General features: G+C 36.0%; 1 protein-coding gene across 1 annotated transcript in view; it reads left to right on the forward strand.

Annotated features, from left to right (window-relative positions):
* The window catches only part of CABCOCO1 (ciliary associated calcium binding coiled-coil 1), a 136,766-nt gene that overhangs the window by 100,763 nt on the left and 12,119 nt on the right, over positions 1–23,884 (forward strand). The window contains exon 6 of the mRNA XM_045877909.3: positions 23,476–23,598. Coding sequence (XP_045733865.1) covers positions 23,476–23,598 — 123 coding nt within the window. The remainder of the gene's footprint in view (positions 1–23,475; positions 23,599–23,884) is intronic.

The following is a 23,884-nucleotide window of genomic DNA, read 5'->3' on the forward strand; positions in this document are numbered from 1 at the left end:
TATTGGGAGGAGGTGAACCAGTTTGGAAATGCTTTGCAATTTATATTTTGATTCTATTTCTATATTCACTGAGATTGATTTATCCACCTACTGTCTAGTTAGCTAGGCATACCATTATAAGTAATATATATTATTTGTAATAACATTTACATATAACATTTACATATGCTACTTATAAAAATGTACCACTTCTAAGTAATAATGCATTTATCCATTGAATGTCTTTTAGTTTTGATTGCTTAGCCCTGATAGTTCTAAAATATTCCTGTTATTTGTTAAAATATGATATAATTTTAACCTATTTAGATTTTGCTTCATCCAGACCACACATCTTACCAAGTTTGCTGTATTTTGTTATAAGATTTTATGTTGAGTATATGCCACAAAAGAAAGATTAAATTACCTATATTCCTTTTTTTACCAAAGAAAAAGTATTTGCCACATGTGAAATCTACCTATCTTGAGTTTTGAAAACTCGAATTTTCCAATTAAGGACAAGGACTCACTATTTTAGATGTTTAATCAAGGACCAGCTAATGACAGAATGGGTTGCTGTAGTTGCAATTTATACCAGAGTCACACTACAGTGCCCTCCTGTGGAGGTTTGGTTAAAACTTCACTTTTATGCCCATGAGAATGATTTTCAAACTAAGTGACAAAATCATTACATTCAAATTACTGAAGTTTGATATAATTTGGTCATTTTTTTCACTTGTAACTAGATGTTAAATTACTTTTAAAATATAAAAGCATTCACAGTTCAGAAGATTTGCAGTTGAAAATACAAATTGAAGCATGTCAGCTTTTTATCTATATGTCTTATTTTATTGAAATAGATTTCTTTCCTTGATTTTTCCTTAAATAATTAAATAATGAAGAAGAAAGAGCATACTCAAATCTTTAACTAGAAAGATAAATTCTTCGTCTAAGACATTTTCAGATTTATGTAATAAAAAGAGTTTTATTGTTGGAAACATAAAGACTATAATATTTTTAAACTACAAAAGAAAAAAATGACAATAAAAGTTTAGGATATATACTTATTTATATTTGCCCAAAAATATGGAAAAGGCAACTTTTTTCAAACTCAAGCTTTTTTTTTTTTTCCAATTCAAGATTTAAACTTTTTTCTGAGGATAAGTTAATGTTACATATTAGGTATTTATTTCAAAATAATTTGGTTCATTTGTTTTTCCTCTCAGCCCTAAACCTTCTTTTACTCTTAGTTCCCGGGGTTTGGAACTGTTGTTAATTACCATGTGTGGTGCCCCCCCACACACACACACACATGCACTCATATGTATTCATATCCTAAGCCATTTTTACTCTTGGCACACATTAATAATCAAGTTCAATGTGTACAAAATCCTCGGATCCGTGGACTTAGGTGTCTCATTATTCCTACTGTATTTAGTCTTTTCCTCCAGTAGCCTACTGCTTTACTACCCAACTTTTTCCATTTGCTAATGTTAAGATACCTGCTAACTACTCAGAGCCTAAAGCCCACCTTCCTTCTTAAGTGGGAAATTAGACAGGTGTTAAGAACCACTAGAACCTAATTAAGACTTTCTTGAAGAAGTTGGGGGGGGAACATTAAAAAGAGTTGAGACAAAAACCAGAAAGCTATCTGCAGCACTTTATGTCAACAACAAATACAATGGATTTTTGTCTCTTCACATAAATCTCTTTAAATCTGTCTCCTGCAAATGGGATGGGAAAAACACTGGTTTTTCAAAGTTTAAACGTCTGTAATTACAGACTATTAGGTAACTGGCAACATTCATGACTAGAGAAGTAAGTGGAGCTCTTTCTGAAGCAATAGTCATGATCAAAGAGATTATAAGTAAGCTCATCCAAACTAGAAGTGTTGGATAAAATCTTAAAATAAAAATAGGATGAGATAATGCGGAACAGAGTGGAGGATGGCATTCATTTTCTTTAGTAAAATGAGATTAGAACCATAGTTGAGAAACTCAACCTAACTTAAAAGTAACCTTAAAATTTTAGATGAAGCATGCTTAGTACAACATATCCTTGTTCTTCTATGTTCTAAAGAGAATCTAGGAGAAAAATGGAATTTCCCAAGGCCAGGAATATAGGAAGTTCCACTGACAAGGAATGATGTAATCTGAAGTATCTTCGTAGAACAGTAAAATCAGTGGAATAAAATTGGGGCCCAGGCAGAAAATTTCCCTCAAAGGGATCCAGGATAAACCCCCAAAATTGTTTACAGTATGAGCATCACATGGTCCTCAGTCAAAAAGGAACATGTGGGGTCCAAGGACAACCTCAGAAAGCTAATTCAGTGCAGGAGGAACTGCATCTCTCTTTCTAGACTCCAGCCAGGTTTCTGTCACAATAAAATCAGATAAAGTCAGCCAACGGAAACATCTAAGACTAGGTGATGGTAATCCTTCACTACTGAGTCTTAGTTTCCCACCAAAAGCCCCTGGAGCAGCTACACTAAGCTAAACCTGTCTGGTACCAATACAGTTTAGTATTCCCTCACACCGACATTTTTTTGAGCCTCTACCATGCCATAGGCCCTGGAGGTCCTCTTGGAAAAGATGAAGGCCTTACCTTCAAGTTGTTCACTTTATAGTCGTAAATGTCATTATCTGCCACCTATGTTCTTTAGAGGAAATTTTTTTTTAATCCTAAATTTCTTTTTTTTCTACTTCCTCTGTCATGTGAGCTGTAGCAAAATTGCTCTGAGGGCTTGATGACAGGTGGGGAACAGAAGAATGGGTAACCAGGTCAGATAAATGGGGAAGAAAGAAATATGTAAAGAGATGCTCACAGGGGCACCTGGGTGGCTCAGTCGATTGATCAACTGACTCTTGATTTCAGCTCAGGTTGTGATCTTAGAGTCATAAGATCAAGCCCCCCATGGGGCTCCATGCTGGGCATGGAACCTGCTTAAGATTCTCTCTCCCTCTGCCCCTCTGAATGGGCTCACGCTCTCTCTCTCTCTCTAAAAACAATAATAATAATAAAATAAATAAAGAGATGCTAACAATTCTAATCTGATGTTTCCTATACTCTCTTCCCTTATTAGCTCTTTTTTTTTTTTTGGCACTTCTTTAAATTTTATTTTATTTTATTTTATTATGTTATGCTAATCACCATGCATTACATCATTAGTTTTTGATATAGTGTTCCATAATTCATTGTTTGCATATAACACCCAGTGCTCCATTCAATATGTGCCCTCTTTAATACCCAACACCAGGCTAACCCATCCCCTCACCCTCCTCCCCTCTAGAACCCTCAGTTTGTTTCTCAGAGTCCATAGTCTCTCATGGTTCGTCTCCCCCTTCGATTCCACCCCCTTCATTTTTCCCTTCTTACTATCTTCTTTTATTTTTTTAACATATACTGTATTATTTGTTTCAGAGGTACAGGTCTGTGATTCAACAGTCTTACACAATTCACAACGCTCACCATAGCACATACCCTCCCCAATGTCTTAGTTCTTAAATAATATCCCACCAAGGGATCTGTGCTGCTATCTAAACCTGACCATGTACCTGAATCATCTGTAGTACTTTCAAAAATTAACTCTTGACCTCTCCCACCATAACTAGGTCTAGATTAGGGCTTGGCATCTCTACTTCTTAAATAATAGCCTTCTATTACTAAACTCTGGATTTTTATGTGAAGGCAAGGTAAAATCGTATCTTGTTAAAGCTGTTGAATTTTGGATTTTCTGTCACTTTAATGCTAAATGCTATCCAAGTACACCAATATCACTACTTTATATTATTAACAAACAAATGTTACCCACTTTTAATTTTAAAAATTAAGTTAAAAATGTTTTTTAATGATAGACCTAGAGTCAAAATGTTATATTTTATCCTCTATGGAAAATTCTAATAATTATCAGCAGTGTAAAAAGTTATTCAAGTCTTGCAATAAGAGTGAAATGACATTTTAAGAACTCTAAAATATATTTTTGAAGACTTGGAAGAAAAACCCAAGTGCAAATGAAATGCAAACATTTTATTCAATAAATTTTGAATATACCATTTTAACTGCAATTTGGGCAGACTTTTGGAATGTTTTATTTCAACAAGTGAGAAATTACAGCTTGTGATTTGGACTTATATTCAGAGTACCTTCTTTTGTCATCTTTAAATTGATTTATTAAAGAACTGAGAAAAATTTAAAGTATAGTGGAATGTGAAACAAGGGCAATACAGATGAGCAATTAAATCAGTAGAAATTATTCTGACATCAATGACTAATTGTAAGCCCCCAAAATTCAGATCAGAACAAAAGTAGTAATCCAATAAGAAGAAGAAATACATTTAAAATCGAAGCAATGAATAGGCTTCTAGATTGCTTGATAGTTCAATTAGTGAAGAGGAGTGAATCATAGGAACACATTGTAAAAAGATTTCAGTTTCTTTCATTTTTACAAAAAATACTAACATCAATGAAGATAACATCAAACATATAATATGCCTCTGCAACGAAGACATTGACACAAATTGATTAATGAGTGCCATCCATTCAACAAGTAAAGATTATTTTAAATTGTTCACTGCAGAAGAGAACCTGAAAAGCATCTTAAATTCTGCAAGTCATATACGAAAGGAAACTTGGATACAGGCTTTCTGAAATTTGACATCAATCCTCAAATGTACATGATACTACCAATAATGAGTTGCAAGGCTGAAATTCCAATAACAAGCTAGAGGAAAGACCCATTAATCTTTACATTCTTTCTATGGAAGATAATATTACAAAATCGTTGTCATGTGAACAGCTGATTAGAGTATGAAACCCAAAAAGTAAAATATATTACAGATGTGAGGTCAAGCAGTTAATAATCTTTAACTTATTTTTCTGTTTTGTTATATTTGTAGAATTTGTCAGCTTTTTTTTTTTTTAAGATTTTATTATTTGAGAAAGAGAGAGTAAGTGAGAGAGAGCACGAGCCGGGGGAGGGGGAGAGGAAGAGGGAGAAGCAGACTCTCCCCTGAGCAGGGAGCCCACCTCCGGCCTCTATCCCAGGACTTCTGGATCATGACCTGAGCAGAAGGCAGACTTTTGACCTACTGAGCCACCCAGGTGCCCCTGTCAGCTTTTTAATATATGTAATTTCTCACTACTACTGTTATCATTCTATATATTCACTTTTTGTATATAATTTTGCATCATAACTTAGCTTCATGGTCCCCCAAACCTATTCTGGCTGCCCCTTGTACATGGTTCTTACTGGGTAGGGGAGTAGGGACGCTTATTTTCCACAGCTAGAAGGCAATGGCTGTGGTCCTGGGAGCTTGGAGAGGGTGGTGTCAGGGAAGGTAGATGGAAGTAGATGTCAGATAGATTTCAGAGCAGATCTGACAGGACTTGCTGAAGAGCTGGATACAAAGGCTGACAGAGAGGGAGGAATCAGGGGTGGCCCCAGGATTCTGATTTGAATAGCCGGATGTATATTAGCACCATTACCTGGAAGACTGGGGAAGGAACCGGTTAAGGGATGAAACAAAGAGTTCCTTTGGACACGGGGAGTTTGTCATGATTTCCCCCACTATACCACACTGCCTTTCATGCTGCTTATCATACTTCATACTGTAGTCACACCCACATCAGACTATAAACTCAAGTAGAGTAGAGAACTCACTGCTCTTTGCCCTCATGAGCTTAAAATTTCCATTCAATTGAGTTTAACAGGTATCACACCTCACACATACAAGATGCTCTACCAGAACTAGTTTTAAATCTTTTGAATGAAACTCGTCCTACCAAAAAGAATGCAAATGGATGAGACCCCAGGTTTAGAATGAAGTAGCAGATTTAGCACCTCACTTCAGTCTCCTGCCAATTGTGGCATCTTGGAAATATACCATAACCTCTCAGAGCCTCTTGTTTCTCAAGTGAGCAAGTAGAAATGAGAAGAATTATCCTTGCCTGGTAGGGGATTATCACAAGTAAAAATAAAACAATGTATGCAAAATGCTTATCACAGTGCCCAGCATCCATGAGCACTGAATAGATGGTAGGATGCACTTGCATTTGGTTTTCTTGCTAATATGGATAATATCGATAGCATAGACATCACAAAATCAGTGCACTAGAAAATGCTGAGAGAGAAAAGTTACACTTTCAGCACAAGAACATATCTTAAATTATTTCAGGAAAAGATAATCGGCTTCTGCACTCTTTCAGTCCCGAAAAGGGGGAGGAGAACTAAAAGGCCCTGTGAGCAAAAACAGAATGAATTTACCCAATTCTTTACTGCAGTATTTAACCTCTGCTTTCTTAATCATATGCACAGCAGGGGAAAGGATGTGCTAAAACAATTCATGTGTCATGAACAAAGCAGCCGCAGATTTTAGCTTAAAAATCACACTAGGAAAACCACCAGTTGGAAGTAAAGTAATAAGGCCAAATTTATTTTTTTAATTGAGTCTTGAGTTACAAGCAACCCTTTAATTACATTAATCAAGCGGGCTTCCTCTCAGCAAAGAATAAGGGAACTGCATTGTTCTAACTTTTACTAAACTTGTTTTAAAATTTGCTAGATATTATTTGGACATATGGAAAATAAATCCCTTGATTTCTTTTTAATTTTTTTCCCATCCTTTCAATGCAGCTCTAGCAAAAGACACACACTTACTTCTTAGACATGACTTACTCTAAAAGACTATAAATCACATTTTAAAGTTAAAACATTTAAATACTTAAAACATTAGCACTCCTCAAATAAAATTTCATTTTGTTGTTAGACTTTTACATCATAATTTTTATTCCCATTGCTCTGCACTTTGAATTTTTGACATATGTTCCCACAAAGTCCCCAAGAAAATGGGTTCTACTGATTAAATGTCAGTCAGCAGGTTACTTGCCCCATGTGATAGGTGGCAAATCTAAGGCATATGGGAAATTAAATGACTTGCCCAAAAGCTTTGTAGTTAACAAACACCCTCCCCTTGTGACCCCAGCTCTTCACCAACACTGAGTGCATCTCTTGTTGGAATGCTTTTCTTACTCTCTCTTTTTGTGTAAATTCCACTTTCCCTGTCTTTCTGTCTGGGATTTTCCCTCTCTGTCTGACCCTGTCTGCTTGCTAGCCCTATTTCTTCTTCAAGATTTAATTCAGGCACCATCTCCCTTTTACATTTTCCCTGACTCTCTTCCTCTCTTCCCTTCCACCACAATGAAGTGACTCTTTCCTGTAAGTTTCTAGGACACCCTACATATACTTATAATAAGATTTCACACTCCAATTACTGTGTATGTTATCTCTACCAACCCACGCACTAGGTTGTGACCCCCTAAGTATGTTGGTCACGTCTGAATTCCCAGGGCCTAGACAGTGCTTGGCTTGTTAGTACAGACTCAGTAAATGTATGCTAAAAATGATTGTATATGTGAGAGTTTTAGAAACATAGAGTGCCTTGTTTTCTGGGAAAAAAAAAATTATGAAAGCTTTAAGGAGGAGCTGGGAGTTTAGCTGAACTTTTGAAGACATGTAGGATTTATATTAACATCTTTACAGGAAATGTAAAGGAACTATATTTCTGTCTTTGCCAGTCATACTTTGAGAATGCAATAAAATAATTAATAATTAGCAGTAAGAGCCCTAAAAGTATATATTAAACATTCTATGTTGTCTCATCTTTAAAAATGATTATTGTCATGTAATTTATACTTTGTTCAAGTAAGTATGACAAACATGGCATATTTTTAATCGGTGTCACCAAGCAGCCCAGCAACAATTCATTTGATCTAATATTTTATAAGTGAAATTTGGTTGAGCCAGGTGGTTTCTTTCAGATAACTGAGGGTAATCTTAGTTCATAATCAAACAAAACTAGTCCTTCAGTGGCACTCTTGTGTTGTACTGGCGTTTCAGCCCTAGGAGGCACTCCAGAGCCAGAGCTGATGGCCTCAGAAAGGAGATGCCATTGGCCCTGGTCCTTACTCACTGCCATGCAGCAATCATAAACCAGCTCAATCTCCATCTAAGAAAAAAAAAAAAAAAAAAAAAAAAAAAAATATATATATATATATATATATATATAAACACCATCTGTGTCTTAGTAAAAAATGGAGTTAAATAAAACCACTAATTCAATAAGGTTGAAATAAAATACGACAAATGCTTTGGGAGGGAGGTGCTGTGGTGTGAGTTTTCATTTCCAAATGCACACCTATATTCTGTAAACCTATATTTAAGTAGATCAGCCATTTGCTACTTTTCTCTTGAATCAACATCTTGTCCTTTGAAAGAGTAGCAGCATTTCAGTGCTATTCCTGTATGTGTATAGTCAGTAATGTTTGTCAAGAGCTTTGGGAGAAAGGGACTACACAAATGTCAGTAGTTATTAATATTTGGATTTTTAAAATATATTTAACTATCAATGCGTTTTCCATAATCTATGACCAGAGGCCTATTTGTATCCCTCCAATTATAAACATTTTAAGTAAAAATAACCATTAGCCAACAATAGTATTTCTTCTGTTCATCCTTATAAGAAAAGTAATATTTATCAGCAATTAACAATTATGCTCAACTTCTTCAAGAGCCAAGTTTATTTTAAAATGTTTTTATAGTCAAGTGGTTTAATGCCACTTATTCCTCTGGCTTTGGATAATTATTATGAAGAGGAGCTAGCTGACAGTGGAAACACCCACACACTCCACCATGCCCTTCCCTTCCTTGCTAGTGTCTTCGTTTGGCGGATTCCCTAACTGGTACATCATTCAGTCATCAGCTAAATAAAGTATGACTGACCCAGCAGTCCCCTATTCTAGCCCAGTTGTAGCCATTTCCACATTGTTATAATTGATTTTGTATCCCCTTCCTTCTAACTTCATCTCCGGATTGTAACCCCTGTGAGCGCAGAAATCCTACCAGGATGGAATGTACCCAGCTCAATTGAACTGAACTGAAATCTAAATCTTACTCAAGAGGCAAAACTCTTCTTTTAAATATGAGATCTGGTACAGCATACAGCTTACTAGCAAGAAGTCATAGCAAAGCCAGCAAAATGTTTTTTTACTTTTCTGCTAAGTGGTATTTCTACTCTGTTTTCTTCGAAAGATCCAATGTATTAAAAAAGGGGACAGAGGATAATGGAACAGTTGGGTTGACCTACAGTTGGTTCTCAAGTTCTCTAGTTCAAAGTCTAGTTTAGCTTAAAAAACAAAATTGATTTGAGGACCTCTCACCATGTGCCCCATCCACTCATGTATTTTTAAGAATTATACAAATTGCCACGTTTGGCATTGACTCATAAAGACAAAAATAGGTCAAAATGTAAGGCCAGTGCTATGTAAAGCAGTCTACAAATACAGACCTATCCTCTTTCTGGCTCAAGCCCTTCACTTTTATGTGCACTAAATTTCACTCTAGTTTTAATAATAATAACAATAAATATAATAATAAAACCTTGTTTATATAAGAGGTTCATCTAGTTAAAAATGCAGTGAGATTCATGGTACTTTATATGACCCAATTTATATTCCCTTTGATGATTTGAAGGTGATAACTTCATGTGATTCATTGCCACCTGGTTCTGAATTTTAATAACATAATGACTCATCATGATTTTTACATTTCTTAGAGAACCAGCTTGGCCAAACCATGGCAGTTGTTTTTACTGGGGTCATCTGAACTACGGTTCCCAGAATGCTCATGAAAGGGATATGCTTATGTGTTCGGAACAGCCATAATCCATCATGGCGGGTGCCAGGTCGACACATTATGAGTTTACAGTGTCAGCCCAGTAAATTAAAGCTTTGTTGTAGCCCAGCTTGCTATGCAATTATTTCCAGTTCATATCCTATAAATCATCACTCTTCACATGACAATCAACAATTCCCATCTAATATTCTAAACATCCATGTTTTGTGTTAATTGTGCTGTCTGATTGTGCACCTAGAACAATGTGGCGTGACTGGTACTGAAGCTTAGAAAATAAATTCTACTATCACTAGAACCTATTTAAGGAATATTCTACCTCTTCACATGTTTGTCGAGCTGTTTTGTATTTATGTTGAAATGATAGGAAATGAATTTAAATAGAAACACTTCTCGTATCTTATCTCTGCAAACAAAAAAAAAACATAATTTACAATAAATTAGCACCGCAGTTGTTAGTGTAGCTTGGCTCTACTTTGCAATTCTCACACCGAAGCTCACAAGTTGATGCTTTTTCTGATAAGGTAATCTTTATAAGGTAGTTCTGTAGGTGATTAAATCTGACAGATGCTAGTGAGATGGTGAAGTTCAGAGATGTAGCAGCAAACGCTTTAAAAAATTCTTGCTAAAATAATAAAATGCCTTATGATCTACCAGCAGGAAAATCGATCTAATAAAAAGATAAATCAATTATAAGGCTGTACCTCTGTGTCTACAACCAAAAATAAAATTATTTGCCAATGAGCAAGTAAGCAAACGAATTATAACAAAATAAACTGTAAGGTAAATGCTATTTTTTAGAATAAAGAATGACTAAAATATTATCTTCCCAGATGTTTCTTAGTATTTACCATCATTGCTGAAATGAACAGAATAAAATGTTTCAAATACAACTAGAAGCTTAAGAAATAGAATGTGCCTTTTCATAACATTTTGATATTCTATCTGTTCTTCAAAACATGCCTTGAACACCAGATCCCTCAAAGGTAAAAGCTTCATCTTCTCTGAGGACAATGATGATAATCAGGTGGCTGATGTTTACAATGATACCCCAATCCAAAATCGGTTAAGGCTCAGTTGTAGATTGTATAATTAGATTAACCTAATTAATACTATGGCTTAGTTTTGCAATTTACCTTTATTATTTGAATGGTTTTAGTCCTGGTTTCTTATTTCTAACAGGATCTCAAAACAGTAGCTCATTGTCCTTGCTTGTTTTTGATTACTTAAATGATGTTAGCTTTGCAGGAATAGATTGATACTACAATCTGCTGAAGCACTATATTACAGCATGTGCTGTTTTCTGATTTTCTTATCTAAATATCAGTTGCCTAATGTATGGAGTTCATTTATAAATACCAGGAAGTACCCTGCATCAAGTAAATTAACATGCTGGGCCACATTCTCTGGCTTCATTAGCAACCCTTCATGCCAGGGCTGTGTTCATACAAGTGTGAAAACCAGAACGATCCTTCAAGGCTTTTCCTGGCCTGAATAATTTCTTCATCAGGGAAAAGGCTACACTCATCCTAATATTCCAGTTTTACCACCACAGTCTATTCATTTGGCATAACTCCATCTCACATGGATGCCTTTTGGAAGAATCGAACCATTAATAGTGGGGAGAATATGTCCAGTCAAGAAGCCAGTCTGGACACCCAGATGAGGAGCAGTCTGAGTTATAGGTCATAGTAGATGGCCAAAGTTGGGGGCATGGGCTGGTGGCAGGGAGGAGATACAGAAAAAAATCGTAAAATTTGGGACCTTGTATGTCAGTAGACTTCTATGGCAGGGGGAAATGGTGGTAGAATGATCTATTGACCACAGTGATTTTCTACATTTAATTATTCAATAAATATTTATTACTTCCCCATTATTTATCCACCGCCTGCCAGGAGGTGAAGTGGCGAACAAAACAGACCAAGTCCCTACCCTCAAGAGATCTTTGTTTATCGTTACTGTAGACATAAATGACATGGAAATATATATTTAAAAGAAAAACAAGCTTCACATGTTAAGCTGTCTCTACATGCCTGGCATTTTGTAAGTGCTTTACACATATTGATTTAATCTTTACAAATCCCATGTGGTGGGTAACTACTATTATCCCCATTTTCTAGACGAGGACAGTGGCCTTTGTTGTAGGATCACGTATGAATAAGCATCCTCAGAGAGCTACAGTTATGCCTTATGACAATGACTGTGTTTCAATATAGCAGGTGATATTTTGGTGCAAAGAATTTTAAAATAAAATTTGTGCCTTCTGTTTTTCACTCAAAAGAAATGAATGATTCAAACTATGAAAACAGGTGTCTAAAATCTGTGAGACAGAACAAACACTATAGTTCCTATAGGACAGCTGTTGAGATCAAGCCAAAGCACCACTGGGTCTCCGCTAGAAGAGTAACTTGGTACAGCTGTCTAATTCCTTTCATGAAATGGATGGGACTGATCAGAAATTAGAGCCACAGGATGGACAATGAAACTCGTCCACAACAGAACGAATATCTCATTCACCCAGGTTTGACTTTAAAATTATATCAGCCATGAAAATTATTTCACTGTCTTCTGTCGTGAGTAATCGGGCTATATTTAATTTTAATCATTAAAATGTAAAAATAATAAAAGCCATCAAAATAGTCTATAGTCAATTTTCTGATAAAGCAAATTTGTTTTTTCCTCCATTTGTGATTTAAATGGCCTCCAGAAAGTTTTTTGGAACTAAGTGTTAATTAAAAATATGGAAATGGATTTAAAGCACATTACAGCACACAGTGGAAGAATAATCACAAGAGATTTGTTCACACAACCATACTCATTTCTCAACGTGTTTTTTAACTGTCTAGGTTATTGGTTGCTTTTCTGCATGTGCCTGTTCCTAGAAAAAACTGTGATTCCAAAGAAAACAATAATTACAATTACAACAAATGAGACAAAATGCTGTTTGATCGGGAACATGCAGTTTTAGTCACCAACAGCAAACTGATGCTCCTATACTTTCCTGTTTACACAAATGAATTAAGCATGTTCTCAAATTTGTTTATAAAACAAATGCCTTTTACATCTTGCCATCTTAAAAAAAATTACAATCTCCATGTCTTACTTTTGTTGAGTTAATTTGGAATTATGCACAGTAGGGCTGCGAGGAACCAGTGAACAAATTGTTTCTGAAATTCCCTGAGAACTTATGCTTTCAGATCCCTAGTATGCATATATCATTTTACTTTCCTGATCCTGTATTTTTTCACCTGTAAAGCAGAGAGAAACACTTTTGGGACTCCACAAAAAACCAAAAACCAAAAAACAAACGAAAAAACAGTGGGGTTGCACTTGCCGCCAAGGATTAGGTGCATGGGCTATGGAGTCAAATAGATCTGGGTTCAAGTTCTGCCGGAATTTGCCATTCTCTAGTTAGTTGTGTGACCTTGACCTCTGTGAGCTTTAGGTTCTTCATTCAAAAAATGAGGTCAATAAAACCTCTCTTCACAATGCAGTATGAATTGAAGGCCCTAATATTTATAATGTGCTTTCTAACTAGCTCAATGCCAGGTTCAGAGTAGATTCTCAGTAAATGAGAGTTTCTTTATCAGCAACGTTCATTTTCCTGGATGGTGGCCAATGCTGCCACAACACCAGTGGGTACCATTCACATTTGTTTTGAGGATTGGAGATGCAGGTAGGTGGCCCATGGAGAGCAATGTGAACCATGGACCCTGGCATTGAGCAACTCAGAAAATCCAGAGATTTTCTGATGTTAATGTTACTTCCATCGGGAGCTGTGGAGGGGCAAATGGTATCTCTGAGGAATTCTCTAGAATTTTAGACCATACTGTGTAAAACAGCTCTTAGTTTAAGCAATGCAGTCATGTCAGTGAGAGATGATTTTGTTGTTTGGCATTATAGTAATCGAGCAAATACTCTAAGACTCATTTGTAACTGAGAAATACATGTATTGCCCTGATGCAATAATAAACCATCAGATTTGCTTCTCCAGGTGGTACATTTTTTCGTGTTAAACTTTTAAAACTGAATCATGGCAGATCAAACAAATTGGCAGCCCTGAAAATTTTTAAATGAATGGTTACCCTAATGGAGTATTTAACACCTAATGAATGCCACCTTTGTACAAAGACCTGAGCTAGGGTCCCAAGATGAATGACACGGTCTCTGCCCTCAAGTCATTTCCACAAAGTGGTGGGAAATCCCTCCTGCATGGCTATAACTCCCAAGTACAATGGAACAAATACTCTGCAAGGGGAATAAGCAAAATCCTCTGAAGCACAAGGGAGACCAAGGAAAACTTCCCCGGAGTGAATGAGCTAGCCTGGCAGGGCAGATGGAATATTGATTGGCCAGGATTCGGAAGAAGTGCCCTCCAAGGAAAGAGGGCAGCACAGGCAACACTCATGGCTGGGAAAGCACCTCCATTCACCCTTGCTGGCTGGCTGGCTGGCTTTCTTTTGTCCCCATAGCAAATGTTTATCGAGCCCCCACTGTGTTGTAGGCAGTGTGCATCATGGGAAAGTAGTAATGCGGTGTGGCTGGAGTTCATGATCTCTGAAGGCAAGATCTTGGCTCTGGAGGCTACCCGGTGGGCGCGGTTAAGAAAAAGAAGGGGGCAGGTGTGACACATCACAGAGGTGCCCCCAACACCTGATTTAATGTTAGGACCAAGGGAGAGGGACCAACTGAAGACAACCTCAACATTTTGAGTCCAGAAACCAAGAAGCCGGTGATGTCATTGAGTGATGAAGAAAATGAAGGAGGAACAGGTTTGTGGAAGATAATTAAGTAGAAATAAATGGACAAGCTGCAGCCTAAGATTCCATTAAGTACTGAGACTGTTATCCAAATATTCTTCTACATCATGACAGAAAAATACGGAATCTGAGGATCTGCAGAGCCTGGCAACTCCGAGGCTTGTATAATTAGAGAAAAGGCCACTTGAAATTTAGTAACGTAGGATATAGCATCTGTAACTGAACTAGAGATGACCTAGCCTCACCCCCTGATTTTACAAATAAAGAAAACATGCTCCAGAGATACTCTCTACTGAGTGGTAGAGCCAATGCAGGACTCTGACTACACATTTAATGGGGGGGGGGGGGGATCCAGATTTCTAAAACATTCAAATCTGGAATACAGATACCACCTAAATTTTTCAGAGTTGCCATGATTTCAGTTTCTTTTTAACAGATTATAAGCGAAAGGTCTTTTTTGCAAAAATCTATTGCTATGTATGCCATTGTTCACAAAACCAGTTTTGTAATTAATTTCCAAGAATTCCGGTTCCCTGAAAAGCCTCGGAAACTTAGAGGACCTAGAGCTGTTCCTGGGAAAGAAAGACAAGACTCTTTTTAGGTTATTGAAATAATGACACCCCCATGTATATAATAATGGGCTGCCCGGCATGGAAGGAAGGGCCTGGGTGCTCCGTGAAAGAGCCCTGTTTCCAGAACGCCAGGGACACAAGAGTAATCAACAGCAGTTTTCTCAGAAGCACGAAAATCCTGCCCTGCTGATCAAAGAAGAATGACTACTGCACTTAAAGAACCAGTTAGTGGAGATTTTAAAAGGAGGGCTGGGGGAGGGATGGTGGAGGGAGCTAGGCTGAGGGGGAAATATTTATAACTGTGACAACATGTTTCCTTGTAATAATTTATGAGCCCACTGGAGAAAAAGGAAACACACAAACTATGAATAAAATATCCAAAATGTAAACATCATGCCTTCTGCGAATTTTCTTTAGTTAAAAATTAAAGTTGAGGTTGACTAAAGTAAATGACTACATTTTCGTGGTCTCTTATTTCCTTGATGCTAAGGGTTACCAACTGATTTACAACTTCCTGTGTTGTTTTTTAATCTATATTTGTCAGCATATTTTTAATGTCAGATTACTTAAAATAGACATCTTGGGTCTAAGAGGTCAGGAATAATAATAGTATGTTGACTGCTCTAAAGACTTCATAGCACTCTACAAACATTCTAGTTTGGCCTAAAAAAATAAAACTTTATATTTCTAAATGAAATTAATTTCAATATAGTTCTAAGAAATTTTTTTGTTTTGGAGGGTTTTTTTTTTTTGCTTCCAACGGATGATGACTTCAGGACTGAAGGGCAAGTCAATTGGTATGCTTTGAAGTTAAGTAAATTACATGGATAGCTTTATCCAAATAGTTTCAGTCTCCTCTTACTCAGGTAATTTAAGCTGTGAAAATAACAGGAAGTCCGTGAAAAGAGAAAGACTAGAACCAAAGACTTAGGGTTCCTTCATTTACCGTAGTTTCTCTTCTATTCATTATCTATTATCTATTCTCTTCTATTCCAGGTACTTGCTCAAAAAGAGTATTCGCAAATATAAAGGCCATGAAATAATTTCATCTTCATAGAAGCTATCATAAGATATAATTAGAATGCAACATATGTAAAGTCAATTTTTTAAATTTATATTTGAAAATTCAACACTGGCTTTCGGCAAAGATAATTGCATAACTCATCTTTATCATGCTGACTAATTTACAGATACTGATACTTAATTCTTGAAACAGGAGATAATTTAGAGTATTTCCTCAATTTTAAATATTAAAAACCATCAAGCTTTAAATAGAATGCCAAGATGAAGCCAAAACGCATTTATCCATGATCAGAACTGTTTGAAATACTTTACACTGAGTTCAAGGATATGCCTTTTAGAGTGTAACTTAGTAAGCTAAACAAATATACTCTTGGGTGGCTTTTTAAAAATATCTTGGGTCCCTCTCCCACTCCCCCTGCTTGTGTTCCCTCTCTCACTGTGTCTTTCTCTGTCAAATAAATAAATAAAATCTTTAAAAAAAATCTTTGAAAAGCATTAATTATTTTCCAATTATTTATAATAGAACCAACCATACTTTCCCTCTCTCACCCTGAGGAAGTTGCAAGATAAGGTCAATCTAAGAACCAAAAGTACAAAGTTGAACTTAGCAGTTTCAAGAGCTCTGGCGTTTCATTTTTCACAAGAAGGACACGCAAAAAATGTGTCCTATAGGCCCTAACTCCTTACCTTTGACGACATCTGTTAAAGGGAATCTTTTGGAAGTGAACTCAGTCTGGACAACCACAGACCACACTGGATGCTGAAAAACGAAAGGTGAAAAAAGTGATAAATTGGGTGGGGAAGGGGGGAGGGGCAGCTTTTCTAATCTTGAAAGTTAGATGTAAACATTCTCCTTTTCTAAATACATGGTTTGTCTCAGTCCCGATCGTGCCACAGAACAGCTAACTATGTCATGTTCTCTAGGTCTCCAGAGAGAAGTTATTTGGGTCCAAGGAATTCTTCAAATAAGATGACATTGGATTTATATTTGGTAATTTAAAGGCTGTGACTGTATGGAAACAGGGTGATGGTGTGTCCTTATTAACAAACTCTTCTGCATTAGCTGGACTCTTGGGGCAATGTTAACAATTTCATATAGAAATAGCATGGACCAGTATTCTTAATATGGCTACTCTACTCTGTCTTCCAGCGCTGGCATTAGAAAGATGATCCTTTCAATAATAACAGTAATTATAAATAATAATAATAATACACCTTTGGGTTTAATAATACTTTCCCTTTGAAGAACTCCCAGAATTTTCATCCACATTATCTAATTTGTGCTTGAAACAATCCAATGAAGTAGCCAGGTAGCAATTATCATTATCCTACTCTTACAGATAAACAAACTGAGGCCTAGGGATTTTCTTAGCATCACACAATTAGGAATAGAGCCAAGTCGAAAGCCTATAATTCAGTGGTCTATCTTCCAGATTATTGCCATCTTTAGAAAATATCTGGGTATCTGAAGAACTGTTCTATCCCTCGGGAAATGTTTACACCAGAGCCAGATCAAAACATCTTTTCCTTTTAAATTGCATTTATACTACAAGAAGGTACTTTTTTTTTTTCAAATTCATTAGAGAGGATTTTGTTGTCTGAGGTCATTAAGATAGGAGTATTCAGATTTCTTTTCAAATTGTAATGTTGGCCTTAAGTAGAACCACACTTGGAAATACTAAAGATGTCTAAAATACTCTGGAATTGGTTTCTTTCGTTATTTCACTTTTTAAAAAAATTTCAAGCCCAAGTTAAACAAGATCAAATCAAGAGATATAAATAAAAATGGGCACAAGGTGTTAACTCAAGTGTCCTAGCCAGACTGCAATTTGGTTTACTGTGGGCCTGCCAACTTAAATTCCTCCTTGCCACTTCAGCTGGAATGGGTAGTCTTCATTTCCTGTCCTAACTTGTCCTGTGTCACAGGTCACTGTTGAGGTGATCGGCATGTGGATCTGGTGGTCTCAAAGCTCTGTTAAGTTATAGATGTTCAAACTGCCAGTATGTTGTGGATAAAAATAGAAGTTGTTATTAGATGTCTATTCATACCCTGCAGAAGCCTGGCAACATTTTGAACCTTTTCAAAATGTAAATACTGCATATTAAGCACAGGAAAGAAAATTAATATGCTGCATTTGCAAATTTATTTCCAAGTCAAAAATGCAAAGGGGGAGGAGGACCTTTGTAGCAGAATTGATATTCTACATTTATGGGGTATATTAAGAAGTTTGTAATGGCCCGAACACAAAAGAAAACACTTTAGAAATGGATTAATTGAAGTTTCTCTGATAATCTGAGCTTTTGAATTTCCTCTCTTTTGATTTTAAATTTATGGCCTCAGTATGATATTACCAGAGTTTATTGCATTTTGCAGGTGGCACTCATGTGTTGTTACTTTTTGTGTAGTATATTGTGGGCAAGGGGTTACAATTTTTGTTAAAAATTTCCAGAACCACACATGTACCTCTTCATTAGACTTGCAAATGAGTAATGCCTTTTTTCAAGGGGAGAAAATAGTTAAAACATTACAGGAATTTTTGTGCCTTTTTTCCTTAGTTAGTATTGGGAAATGTTTGCAATAAAGTTTGCTTTTTGAAACTTTCACATTTTATAGTAAGTTTTGATTTACATATGAAGTCATCATCTGACAATTTGAAACAAATGTCTTTTTAAAGCATACCAGTTTTTTGTATGTATTTCTATCGCTCCAAAAAAGTTTTAACAGATTTATCTTGCTTTCTGCTATTCAAAACAGTGGTGAGTTGTCATTTCAATGGCACGTTTTAATATCTTGAATATTTTAATAATTGGATTTAATCATTTAGTAATTGCCACCTTGATCATAGATGTCATCAGTACAACCACTACCCACAAATCCATCCACAATTTTTTCCAAAGAAAAACAATAAAAAAATAAATAACAAAAAAAAACCATTTAAAAAACAACACAATAACAAAAACAGTAAGCCAGAGTTTGTACTATCAATAATACTAACACATAAAATAGAAAAAGAAAGCATGAAGTAACACAATTTTCAGATATAATTTTTATACTTCTTCTCAGACACAGTAAGATCCGAAGCAGATTCTAATTCCTATAAGCATTCTTCAAACCTACACTGACCCTGTACTTAGTTCCAGGAGGACTCAAAATTCCTATCACTTATTCCCATGATAAATGTCCATTTTATATTGAATATGTAACATCTTAAAAGTATTCTAGTGATTTCATTTGGCTTGTAAAGATCTTGGATTTTTTAAAACCTACATAATATTTTAGTGATGAAATTTTGTACTTATGAGTATTAAATTATACCAAAAAGCCATTTACTTGATATTCTTTAAATACCATAGCACAATTCAACTAAAGCTCAGATTGTAAACCATCTTAAATAACACTAATGCAGTGTGCACGTAATGAACAATATAGCTAACTTAAGTTAATTTTCATGTAACAGATAACATCTGGGGGAAATGTATATTGGTAAGTTATGCAAAACTAATTTTCTAGCGACCACATCTGTAGAAGTTATTTATTGTATGTTCACTTAACAGTCCATTATTCTGTTTAGAAATCTATTCTCTTCTTTATTAGAGCTTTTAATGTACTCACCTTGGTTCAAATGGTCTGCTCATTATCAGAAAAAATATAAATGGCATTCACATGGAACAACATGATTGTTTTTATTATATCCATTTGTGTGCAAGCACTCAAAAATGGCAAGAGAAACACATTTATTGCTTTACATTCAAAGTAATATTTAGGGGGTATTTGAAAGTCAAGCAAAACCAATCATTTGGCCAAATGGATGTATGTGTATAATCAGAAACTCCTGATTTTTAATCTCAGCATTAGGCCTCAGGCAAGTCACTTAAAGTCTTTTCCTTTGTTTCCTGATCTGAAGATTATGGGTGCTATTCTCTTAGAGAAGAAGAAAGGGTGCTTGCTAACTCAGGGTACGAAATAGGAGCATTTTTTTAATAAACATACTTGATCCTTTTTCTGTTTTTATTTTCCTAGGTTTAAGAGGTAACATATTAGACTTTTGAGGAAAAAAATATGAGACAATTACAATGCTACAGGAATGTATAAAATAGTTATAAAACTAGCTTTATTTAATTTGCCCCAACTATTCATAGACTTGAGGAAATTATAACGTTCTTTCAGAAAATCTAACTTAATAAAGCTGACCATGTCTTTCTGTTTTAAATAGATTTTATTACAGAACCAGTGATGTTGTAAAACATGAGGTTTTGTTAAAAAAAATACAAAGGCCTAATTGTATTTTTTTAAGAAAGTATTGCATCAGACGGTTTCATTTAAACATATTTGCTGGCTCTGTGCTCTCACCACAATTATTGATTCTAATTTTCCTTAAACTTGTTTTTTAAAAAGATTACCTAATGGGGGGAAAAATCACTATGATGCTTCTGGCACTAGGTTTATTTCAAACTGTATATTTGACAGTATGCCTTCTTATTATTAATGAGATGACTTTATATTTACCCCATCTGAAACTGGGACATTTCTTTCCTTTGTAGTATCTTAGTAACAAAGCCAAATGTAACTCTCTGTGAAAGAGAAAAATGTAGCTATGATCTGGTTCACTGATAGTATGCAAAACACTCTGAAGAAATTCTCACCCCCAGTTTTTGTGCAGGAATTAAATCAAATGAATACCTGTATGAGCTATGAGTTATATTCATAAAAATCAAGCAAAAGAGATTCTTGGGATAAACAGGAGTTTCACTCCACCAAAAAAAATAATAATAATGTGGGGCTGGGAGTGGTTCAAGTTCCCGAGTATGTGCCCAGTACACACACACACACACACACACACACACAACCAATGCCAAAGACCAGGAAAAGTGGATAGTTGGCAAGTAGTTCAGATGAGCCTTGTTAAGAAACGTGGACCACAGAGGTGTGAGGGACGAAACTTGCACACAAATATCTGCTTGCACTCACGTGTATGATCCGATGGAAAAAAGGGCACAAGGGGAGGCGGGGGGAATCGGCTACCACCAGGACGTGGAGGCCATCTGCTGAGAACTTCCACCAAGGGCACAGAAACAATTTGCAGAAAGAGCCTGTGTGTAGAAAAGCAGAGTTGCAAGACAAATTTGGCAAGAGCAACAAAATAAAATTCTGCTTCATTAAAAGAACTATTTTACCTTGAAGATTTGCTCATGCTGTCTTTCCCTGGGTCTACGGTAAATGCAGTAAACCCTATTGGGTTCCTTTCTCTCTGCTTTCCAATGGCTAACTCAGCACCACTTCCCCCAAATTCCTATTCCTCACCCTCTGTGAAAGTCTATACCACTCATCATCTGCCCTCGTCTCTAGATTCCCATGTGCAGCTTATTTATTTTACTGATAATGTTGCAAAGGACACTAAATTATATTTAGCTGTTTCATTTTCCTAGCTTGGTAAAATAAAGAGCAATATAAGGTGTGGGAGGATGAAAAACAAGCATGATGAAAAAAGGTACAAATAGTTTTGTGGGAAGAAGAAAATGTTTGTATGTCCCATTTAGGGGAAAAAATGACATGAATATGATGACAGAAAAGAATTGTTCTTATATATATATTTTTTTAGATTCTATTTTGATTAACATTTAGTCAACTTAAGAAGAACGATCTGGAATGATGTCACCTAACAGAATAGAGATTAAATGATTAATAGTAATAATTTCCAAGTATGGCAACATGATGACATGGATACTGAAAACTGCCCAGGACAAGAAGTTGGCACAGCAGGGTTTAACTCCCAGCCCAGGCACTAAGTGATGATTTGACCTTAAGCCAACCATTTAATCACTTGGTTTCCAAACTGTGTTGACTACAGAGTCCTAACACTTCAGTTCTTCTCTATATTTATACTAAGCAGCAGCTTCCTATAAAATCGAATTAAAGTTAATAATATGAATTCAATGCAAAATACACTGGGATGACCAAGCAATAGCTTGAGCTTTCAGGACATTCCCAAACCTATCTAAATAAGAAAACATTATTAATATTCAAACGATGAAACATTACAACCTATAAGTTATACATGACCACATGTTTAACAGGTAAGTTAACCTGAAATATTGTGGAGAAGTTAGAAAGGAATGGATGATGATTTCAGATTTTTCCAAGTCCCGTAGGATGGTAATTAGCTGGTGATTTTATGCATTTCCAGGGTTTTGTCTTTAAACATGTATGTTCAGGGTCTGTCTTTGTCAGCACATGGTGGGTGGCTTCACCTCTGGGCCTCAAAAGCAAGCTCACTGTATAAATGAGAACATCAACATACCAATGTACAGTGAGGAATGCAATAGGCATGAAGATCAAAGCACTGAGCAGGGTACATCTTTATAGATCAATGGAGATGGGAAGTCAAATTATGATCAAGATGTTGCTTGTTAAACACAGAATCAGAACAAGAGGAACTAATTAAATGATTCAGATGTTTGCTGTAATCAGTACCCTCCTCTCTTTCTCACCTTCAAGTCACAGTGAGATGGACACTGCTTAAGTTGACTTGACTCCCGTTTCTTCATTTCCAGTGTTGACCAACCATCGCCCTCCCTCAGATTTACACACTTGCTACAAAATTCTGAAGTGCTCACGGTGAGGTCTTGCCTCACCCTCTGTGTTTTTGGTTGGTTTTGCAGATCTCCTCTCTGATTCATAGTGTACTGGCTTTATGCATTAACCTTCAGAGTCTTTATTTTCCTCATCACCAAGTTCTCGGTGGCCACTTTGCCATTGCCCCCAAGAATGGCCACACTCTGCTGAGTAACATTGATCACAATTAGGCTGTTGGTGAATGTTTCAAGCACCCAAACTCTGCCAGAACTGGAGAAGATATACGGAGGATCTAAAGCACGGTCTCTACCTACAGAGAGCTTGTAGGCAACAGGAAGGGAACACTGACACATAAAACATTTAAAGATCAAGACAGTATAAAATGAAGTCCTTTATACACAAACAATGAATCATGGAACACTACATCAAAAACTAATGATGTAATGGATGGTGATTAACATAACAATAAAAAATTTTTAAAAAATGAAGTCCTAAGCCACATAGTATAGAAAGAGAATAAGACAGTGGGAAGAATAAAATGCTAATTATCAGATACAGAGATACAGAGAGCAAAAAGCGAAAGAGAACTAAGAGGGCGGTGGTGTCAAGCATTCAGAGGAAATAGCACTTAAAATATAATAGACTTGGCACTATATATATGCATATGCACACTTATATAAAATTATATGTGCATTAATTATACATAATTATATATTATCATATAATTTTAATTAATTTAATTGATAATAGGTTGTATGATATATGTTATATAATATGTGCTGTGTATTATATACTATATATTCATTACAATATAGAAAGGGAAATGAATGAATTGGCTGAAATTGTGGTTAGTCACCATGATACAGCTCTTTTCTTCCCCTCCAGCAAGTGTTAGAGGTTGTCAAGGCTTCACGTGGTCTCTTTCCGGATCCTCTAGAAGAAGGAATCTCATTTGATATTTATTCAACATTCATAGAGCCACCTCCAACATTGGATACAGAAATGAAGGTAGGTTTCCTTCTGTCTCTTAATTCACCTTGTCTCAGCATTTTATTCTCTATGGGCAGGAGGGAAAAAAACAAATGCTCTTCCATTTTCTTTCCCTCTGATTTTTCCCAGTTCAGTATAAATATTTCTTTTAGGGTTGACTTGCTCGTGGGCCAGCTGAGGATGGCTCAGCAATTTCAATCTCTCCACTTCCACTTTCCTCAAAGTAAGCACTGATTAGCAGCACCATGACTTGATCTGTCCTGATGCTCATGAATAACAGAAATGCAGGATAACATCCAATCAA

Source organism: Mirounga angustirostris, unplaced genomic scaffold (assembly GCF_029215605.1).
Source record: "Mirounga angustirostris isolate CCGP_5_RB_7025 unplaced genomic scaffold, mMirAng1.0.hap1 SCAF_6, whole genome shotgun sequence".
NCBI lineage: Eukaryota > Metazoa > Chordata > Mammalia > Carnivora > Phocidae > Mirounga > Mirounga angustirostris.